This window comes from Meles meles, chromosome 6 (genome assembly GCF_922984935.1).
Source record: "Meles meles chromosome 6, mMelMel3.1 paternal haplotype, whole genome shotgun sequence".
NCBI lineage: Eukaryota > Metazoa > Chordata > Mammalia > Carnivora > Mustelidae > Meles > Meles meles.
Genome location: NC_060071.1, coordinates 78,782,231 through 78,791,388, shown reverse-complemented (window position 1 = coordinate 78,791,388; position 9,158 = coordinate 78,782,231). Strand labels below are relative to the sequence as shown.

The following is a 9,158-nucleotide window of genomic DNA, read 5'->3' as shown; positions in this document are numbered from 1 at the left end:
TGGCATCTCAACTTCACTGAGTATAGGCCACCTTTGGATCCATATTTCAATCCAATCAACTAGCCAAATAGTTAGAGCCACATGGACATGCTTGATCTAATATGCCGACATTGGCATCTGTATTTAGTGCATCCCATTAACAAAGTCAGCCTGGCCCAACACCTGCACCAGTGCCTTTAAGACCTATTCCATTCATGTTTCTCTTCATATAAATTAGCAAAAATCTTGTTTTGGTGTATACTGCAATTCCTTATGGGTCACATATCTGATATCTACTGGGAGTTGAATCTGGTTATAAATCCAGAAGCAATAAAGGTGAGGGGGCAGCCAGCAGTCTGCTGCAAAGTAACTACCTCAGGGTATCTCATTACAGATTCTTCAAGCAAGGGAAGACTAACCTCCTCATACCGGAAAAGATGGGCTGCTGTTATAGACAAAGGAGGGATTGGAGGAATTTAGGGGCTCGAGATCCCAGTTTCATCAGAATATGCCTACATATATTCCCATTCCAATTTCCAGAGTCTCAATTAATGCTTTTACTTCATCTGACGTGGTGGGAGGGGGGGGGTTACCTGGCTGGCTCAGTGGGTTAATGCCTCTGCCTTTGGCTCAGGTCATGATCTCAGGGTCCTAACATCGAGCCCCGCATCAGGCTCTCTGCTCAGCAGGGAGCCTGCTTGCACCTCTCTCTCTGCCTGACTATCTGCTTACTTGTCATCTCTGTCAATTAAATTAAAAAATAAATAAAAAATAAAAATCTCTAACTTCATCTGAGAGACCCTGCTAGTTTGGTGAGTCAAGGTATGTTCAAACCACCCACAGGATAAGACACTGGTTTGATTTTTAGGAACCTTACACAGGAGGTTACATGAGAGAAGGGTTTCTTTTATGGCAGAGAAGATTTCTGGACCCTTACTTAGATCATAAGCTGGAACTGGAAGCCCAAAGCTCATCATTTATTTTTCTTAGGTTCTTTAGTGCACGTAGAAGCAACCATCAACCCCATAATACTCCTTATTTCTACTAATATGTTCTATGTCACCAAATACTTAATCACCTAAAGTCTGCTTTTGATTACAGATATCTACAGATGACAATTTAATAGGTTTGTTCTGTATGCTGTAATGGTTACTTACAACTTACAACTAACATGCTTTAACCCACTGAGCCATCCAGGCGCCCTGATGTCATTCTTTTTTAATGGATGTGTAATATTTCATTGCCCATGCACATGTGTGAGTGTGTGTGTGTGTGTGTATGTGTGTATGTGTGTGTGTGTGTAAATTTACCCTTACAACAGGGCAAGCCATGCCTTTAAATATATTCAGATTAGAGAACCTGTAATAGATACCCCAAGCCGAGTTACAGAACCTAAGTGCAGGTTCTTCTGAACTCACTTCCAGTGCCAATATCTCTATTATGTAGAGTTCAATCAAGGAAAGCAGAACCACTATGAGTAATGTAAAATAAGGGATTTCTTATAAGGACTGCATCTATAAAATTGTGGGAATTGGTGGAGAAATCCTCTCTAGATCCTTCTTCTTGTTGTTGTTGTTTTGTTTTTACAGACTAGGAAAGCAGAGTGATATAGGGAAATATCATGTGATTGAAGTCAAACAGGTATGTGTTCAACACCTAGTTCTGATATTTACTGACTTGTCAAGTGACTCAAATTCTGTGAGACTCAGTTTCCTTGGCTGTAAAATGAAAACAATAATATATCTCAGGGTTGATAGGGGTGAATGAGTTACTTGTAATTTATCATAGTTCATTGTTTCCATGATGCACATTTTACATTTTAATCCCTTTACAATAGGAATGAATTTTGTAATTAATGGCATATTGTAGTTTAATCAAGAACAACTTTTTCCTGGGGCACCAGGGTGACTCAGTTGGTTAAGTGTCTGCCTTCAGCTCAGGTCATGATCCCAGGACCTTCAGGAGGGAGTTCTCCCTCTACTACTCTGCCCCTCCCGCTGCTCGTGTGCTCCCTTGCTCTTAAATAAATGAAATAAAATCTTTTTTTAAAAAAAGGAACAACTTTTTCCTTTCTTAACGCACATGAACAAAGGAGCGCCCTGAGTACTGTCTCAAGTAATGAGAAGTGCAGATATCACTTGGTTATCAAACAATGTGTGACTCTTAGTGCACTAGTGGCAAACCCCAACGTCCTCTAAAGAACACCGGTTGTTCTCCTTTATATGTCCCATTCCTTTCTCTGTTTATTGGGCTAACACTTCATCCCACATCCCTTGTTAGTCAGATTACTGGAATGGAAAAAGCAAAAGTTTCAGAATCTGATATATTAAATTTGGATCTTGTTGCTATGTGACATCCTGAGCTTCACTTGAGTGCTCCGTAATTGTGTATAATAATACTTATCCAGAAAGACTATTACAAACGAGATGATGCATATGCAAAGTTTTATCAGCACCAAACATATTGTGGGTAGTCAATAAATTCCCCATTTTCCCTTCTATCTCTCACTGCCACATTCTGTTCTTCTACTGATTATTCGGATTAAAGAAAGGGCAGATCTTCTAGATCAAGGGTTGGCAAACTATGGCCCTCAAGCCATATTGGCCCACCACCTGTTTTTAAAATAAAGTTTTATTGGAACACAGTCACACCTATTTGTTTACATCTTCTCTATAGCTTTTGTACTACAACAGAGTTGAATAAGTTACCACAGAGACAGTATGACTTACAAAGCCAATAACACTCACTATGTGGCTATTTACAGAAAAAGTTTGCTGATCCCTGTTCTAGATTCCTATGTCACCTAAACCAACCCCCCTCTTTTGGCAAGGATATGGAGAAAAAGGAACCCTCATGTATGGTGGTGGGAATGTAAACCACTGTGGAGAAGTGTATGAAGTTTCCTCGGAAAATTAAAAACAGAAATACCATATTATCCAGTAATTCCACCGCTGGGTATTTACCCAAAGAAAATGAAAACACCAATTCAAAAAGATGTAAGTGCCCCTATGTTTACTGCAGCATTATTTACCATAGCTGATATGGAAACAACTCAGGTGTCCACTGATAGATGAATGGATAAAGATGATATCATACACATACACACACACACACATTCACACATGTGCATGGGCAATGAAATATTACACATCCATTAAAAAAGAATGACATCAGGGCGCCTGGATGGCTCAGTGGGTTAAAGCCTCTGTCTTCAGCTCAGGTCATGATCTCAGGGTCCTAGGATCGAGTCCCGCATCCGGCTCTCTGCCCAGTGGGGCACCTGCTTTCCCCCCTCTCTCTCTGCCTGCCTCTCTGCCCACTTGTGATCTCAGTCTGTCAAATAAGTAAATAAAATCTTAAAAAGAGAAAAGAATAACATCTTGACGTTTACAACAACACAGATGAACGTAGAGAGTGTTATGCTAAGTGAAATAAGTAATACAGATATAGACAAATATACAATTTCACTTATGTGTGAAATCTTAAAAAAATGGACAAACAAATAAATAAACAAAAACCAGACTCTTAAATACAGAGAACAAACTGCTGGTTGCCAGAAGGACAGAGGGTGGGGGAATGGCAAAACAAGTGAAGGGGATTAAGAAGCACAAACTCCTTTATAAAATTTATATTTATCTCTTATAGATATATTTTATTTATAAATCCTTACATTTTATAAATATATTCTGTTTATACATCCTTATATTTCACAAATATTTTATGTGTATCTGTATATTCTTATCCATATTTTATAAATAAGTCACAGAAAGTACAACATAGGGAATATAGTCAATAATATTGTAATAACTTGTATGGTGATGGATTGTGAGTGCCCTGATCATGGAGAACACTGAGTAGTATATAGAAGTGTTAAGTCACTACGTTGTACACCTGAAACTAATAGAAGATATGTCAACTATACTTCAACAATAAAAAATAGAGGGGCACCTGGGTGGCTCAGTTGGTTGAGCACCTGACTCTTGATTTTGACTCAGGTCATGATGTCAGGGTCCTGGAATCAAGCTTGCCTCAGGCTCCGCACTCAGCAGGGAGTCTGCTTGAAATTCTCTTTCCCTCTCCCTCTGCCCCTCCCCCTGCTCATGTGTTTGCTTGCTCTCTCTTTCTCAAATAAAGAAATCTTTTTAAAAAATAAAAAATAAAATTTTTAATCTACCCTTTCCCATCTGTGTTACTATTCTGCCTCAAGAGAGCTACATTATTTGAGAAAGGTACATGCCAGGACTCTTGCAATCTGACCACAGCCTCAACACCAGCAGAGAAGAGAAGAGGGTTCTAAGAATTTCCGATGAGGAAGATAGCCAGGCCAAAGTGAAAAACAAAAATGTGACTAGGTTGTTTCTGTGGTTTCCAGCCCTCCCCTTTCTTCTACTGCTGGGATTATAAAAGCAGGAGCGAGGGAGGGCAGGGACAGAAGAAGCTCACCATGGACACCATCACTGGGAAAATGCAGGCTCTATATCTTTTTTTGGCCTTTCTCTTGCCTCCTGAAGCTGGAGCTGGTGCGTCTAGGGTATAACCACCTATCAAAGAAGACCTCAAATGAGGCTACAAATCCCACCGCAAGTATTCTAGGGGGAAACCTCCAGCTGGAAGAGTTAGATTCTTTCCCTGCAGTTGATGACAGTTGACCTGGGATGAGAAGTCTTAGGTGGAGAGAGAATCAGAAAACTGTCTTTGAAAGCTCCTCCTAGCCTACTTTCTTCAAAATAGCCACCATTCTCATTCTCAGTTCTTCTTGGTGCTGGCTGTCATGCAGAGGAAGTCAGGATAGAGACAGGAAGAAATGTTTAGGGGCATGTGGGTGGCTCAGTCAGTTAAGCATCTGTCTGCCTTTGGCTCAGGTCATGATCTCAGGGTCCTGGGATGAGCCCCAAGACCTTTCGGCTCCCCATTCAGCAGTGAGTCTGCTTGTTCCTCTCCCTCTGCCCCTTTCCCTGTTCATTCATGGCTCTTTCTCACTCTCTCTCTCAAATAAATAAATAAATTCTTCCAAAAAAAAGGCAAAGGAACATTTAAATGACAGCTCAGAATCAAGACTAACAGTAAGTTAGTTCTGAAAGTGGGCTGAGAGATGGTTGATGGGGTGGACTGGGTTTAAGAAAGAGAACAATAAGGACACGTGGAGGCCTGAGCTCCATTAGAAGATAGCAGCTTTGTGGGCCCTCAGCTTCCACCTCCTCTTCCTCACCCAGTGCTCTGTCTACAGGCAAGTGAGCCTCTGTTTAGGGACTTGGGGTTCTCTGTTTCAGAGGAAATTATCGGTGGTGTTGAGTCCAAGCCACACTCCCACCCCTACATGGCCTATCTGGAAATCGTCACTGACAGGGGTTATTACACCAGCTGTGGAGGGTTTCTCATAAGTCAAGATTTCGTGATGACAGCTGCTCATTGTAAAGGAAGGTAAGAAAACTTTGACTTACTCTCTTTTCATGCAAGGAGCTGTAGGAACCAGAGTTACACACAGCTTCGAAGTGGCCTGGGGAGAGATTCTGTTGCCCTGTTCATTTCAAGATAGTCAGTGACATATATTTCAAGGACCCAGCCTGTTTTCATTTGCCATCTCCACCTCCAGAGGCCATCACATCATTCAGGGCAGCCAGGCCACAGCAGGCCAACACTGGCCCTCTTGTCCTGCAGCCAGCTGAGCTCTCTCTGTCCCCTGTAGCTACCAGGGTCCAGCCCTTCCTGAACTGTCTAGGATCCCAGAGGGGAGCTTCTGTTCCAAATAAGAGCTGAGTTCCTCAGGTCGCCCTGCCTGGGGAAGAAGTTGCTCAGAGTGTACCCTTTCTAGGAGACCAGCACGTTCTCTTGCTTCTCTCCTCCTTCCCAACAGGAAAATTACGGTCATCCTGGGAGCTCATAACATGAAAAAGGAAAAATCCACATGGCAGAAGATAGAAGTCTCAGAACAAATCAGTCACCCAAAATACAGCTCAACCACCAGATTCAATGACATCATGTTACTGAAGGTGCCATTAGATTTCCAGCTCATCTCTATCCCCCCTTCTTGAACCTTTCTCCTGACCTGTGCATTTCTCATTCCCTCTTCCAAACCATTCCCTTGGGGCCCACCCTCCTACTCCACGTCACCACCACCCCACTGGGGAGCAACTCTTGACCCTGCCCGGGGAGCCCCTGCCACAGCACAGCCCCCACTTTCCCTGGGACCAAAGATCCGTCTACTCTTCCTCCCTCCCTCACAGCTAAAAACAAGGGCAAGGTGGACCCAAGCCGTGAAGCAAATCTACCTGCCCACCTGGTCTACCTTTATTCCACCTGGGGCAGTATGCACGGTGGCTGGCTGGGGAAAAACCGGAGTGAGGGCGCCGGCGTCCGATACTCTGAGGGAGGTGCAGCTGAGACTCATGGACGCCAGCACCTGCAGGGGCTATCTGTTTTACAACAGTAACTTACAAATCTGTGTAGGCGATCCGAGGAAGACAAAATCAGCATACGAGGTGACTGCACACCGACACTTCCTCCTCACAAAGCAGTCCCTGGGAGACAGCGTCCTCCTGGGAGGGGGTGGGTCGGGAAGTCCCCTAGTATAGTGACTGGTTTCTGAGTCTGCAGGTTTCTAGCAACATGGGAACTGGTATCCTCCCTTTGGGTTCCATCCGCACATACTCGGGCCCTGTCTCTAACCCTCCCTTCTAGTTGGCTGAACAGAGCTCCAGGACAGAAAGGAAGAAATGGAAGGGACAGGATCTAGAGTTGTGGTTCCATGCCAGAGAAGAATAAGACATTAATCTCCTAATTTAGGACTCCATGAGGAGCCAAGATTCCTGATCTGACTCAGGGTTATCTTGGAGCTGGCTGGGGTGCTTATAGAACCAGGATAAGGTGACAGTAGAGAGAGAAGGACATTCTTTGCTCACGATCTGCTTTCTCTAACCCACAGGAGGATTCAGGGGGCCCCCTGGTGTGTGCAGGGGTGGCCTACGGTATTGTGTCTTACGGATATAGGGATGCAAAGCCTCCGGATCTCTTCACTAGAATCCCCCCATATGTCTCCTGGATTAAAAATGTCTTAAAGAATGTATAGTCACGGAAGCCTGGCCAGACTGTGGGAGAATCCCAAAGACAGAGGTCTCCCAGGGCTGACCCATGTTCCACAGAGCTGGCCCCAGCCTGAGCCCCAGGGAGGCTCTCAGCAGCACAAAAAGCCCCTGCTGATTGTACCCCCAGAAAACATCAATAAACATGCCGCTTTCAGCATGTGCGTGTCAGACTCGTCTCTTCCACGGAGCTGGTCTGCTCTGATGTGAATAAATTGTTCTGGGCTCCTTTCTTGCCAGATTAATAATCTTGCCTCATAATTACCCTGTACATTGTATGGTATTATGGATTATTGAAGGAAATATTTTGATCTGCATGTAGGATTTAACATGTGGAGTAATGTTGGCACTAATTTACCTTCTTCCCTGTCTGTTTCCTCTTCCTCCTCTCAATTTTCCTCTTTCCTCAAAATCTGTGTCTCAGCCACTGCAGTTCAGGGCATAGAGGCACCATAACAAACTCCCCATGACTGTTTCTACAAATGGCCCCAGGCAGGCCTTAGCTGTTGTTATCTTGTGTCCTTACACTGACTTCTCCCTCATCCTTATTGTCCCCCTCAACACTGGCTCCGCAGCCGGGGGAGCCTCTGCCAAGAGGGAGGGAAGGAAACGTCCCCAGCACAAGAGCTCACGAGGGAGAAGGGAGAGATGTCCCCTAGGAGTCCTCAGGATGGGTCTGTCTGGTGCAGTGGTCAGAACAGGGCTGTATATGGGGCAGGGCCATTCTAGCTGAGGAGGAAGCCCCAAGAACATCAGTGTCAGCCTAGTCTGTGAACTCCATCAGAGCCAGCCAAATTCAACTGTCATTTTCCTCCAGAAATGACACACAGTCTCAGGTCTTCCAGAAGAAGAATATCTGAATTAGGCCAAGTTCTCCAAAGTTGCCTCCTCCGAGTGACCTGCAACGCTTTGAACCCTATACCCACCAGCAGCTGAGCTGGGCAAGTACACCACAGCCACACCTGCCCGAACATGGGGAAACAGGGCATGGCTCCAACTCGCTCTCAGGAGACTGAAATTCAAGGGCCATAAAAAAGAATGAGATCTTGCCAGCTGAGACAACATGGATGGACTGAGAGTATATTATGCTAAGTGTAATAAGTCAGACAGAGAAAAACAAATACCTATGATTTCACTTATATGTAGAATCTAAAAAACAAAATGAACAAACAAACAAAAAAATTAGACACAGACCCATAAATACACAAACCAAACTGACAGCTGCCAGAGGAAAGTTTGGTGGAGGGATGAGCAAAATGGGGGAAGGCGAGAAGAGATACAGGCTCTCAGTCATGGAATGAGTAAGTCATGAGGATGAAAGGCACAGCAGAGGGAAAGAGGGTATTGTAATCGTCTTGCATGGTGAGAGACGGCAGCTATGCTTGTGAACTTAGCATCATGTAGAGACTTGCCAGTTCACTCTGTTGTATATCGGAAATTAATGCAGCATTTTTGTCAACTATACTTGTTTTTTTTTTTAATCTATAAATACAAAAAAAAAAAAGAAAGAAAGAAAGAAAGAAAAGCTATTCGGAGCCCTTCAGGCTGAACCAAAAGGACAATAGACAGAAAATTGAAGGCATAAAATGAAATTTAAAAGAAAGGAAAATACGTAAAATAAATGCGTAAAAATAAAAGCAATAGCAAATATTAGTTTTTATGATTTAAAAGAAAAATTCATTAAAAATAATAATAGATCTATGTTAATGGTCACATGATGTATAAAATATAATTTGTGATATATATGTGGTATGAATAAAACATGACTGTGGGAAAAATTTTAATTTCTTTTTAAAAAAGAAAAAACAGGCGCACCCAGGTGGCTCAGTCAATTAAGGGGCCGACTCTTGGTTTCAGCTCAAGTCATGGACTCAGGGTCTTGAGATCAAGCCCCACATTAGGTTCCTAGAAGAGTCTGCATGAGATCCTCTCTCTCCCTCTGCCCTTCCTCAGGGACACACTCTCTCTCTCTTTCAAATAAATAAATAAAGTCTTAAAAAAAAAAGAGAGAAAACCTGGGAAAATCTCAAAAATAAAAGAACCTATGCTAGAAAGGGTGATTAAAAGATGTGTTTTTTCAGGACACCTGGATGGCTCAGT

General features: G+C 43.3%; 1 protein-coding gene across 2 annotated transcripts; it reads left to right on the top strand.

The window, feature by feature from the left end:
- The first annotated feature begins 4,411 nt into the window (after positions 1 to 4,411).
- LOC123944369 (mast cell protease 1-like) lies at positions 4,412 to 7,209 on the top strand. Of its 2 annotated transcripts, none has more exons than XM_046009438.1 (5): positions 4,412 to 4,499; positions 5,250 to 5,400; positions 5,834 to 5,969; positions 6,204 to 6,458; positions 6,902 to 7,209. In XM_046009438.1, the coding sequence occupies exons 1-5, from the start codon at positions 4,424 to 4,426 to the stop codon at positions 7,043 to 7,045; spliced, it is 762 nt and encodes a 253-aa protein (XP_045865394.1). In that variant the 5' UTR covers positions 4,412 to 4,423; the 3' UTR covers positions 7,046 to 7,209. The 2 variants fall into 2 exon arrangements, with proteins under 2 accessions (XP_045865394.1, XP_045865395.1); XM_046009439.1 differs by having other exon boundaries at positions 4,440 to 4,559.
- Positions 7,210 to 9,158: the final 1,949 nt, after the last annotated feature.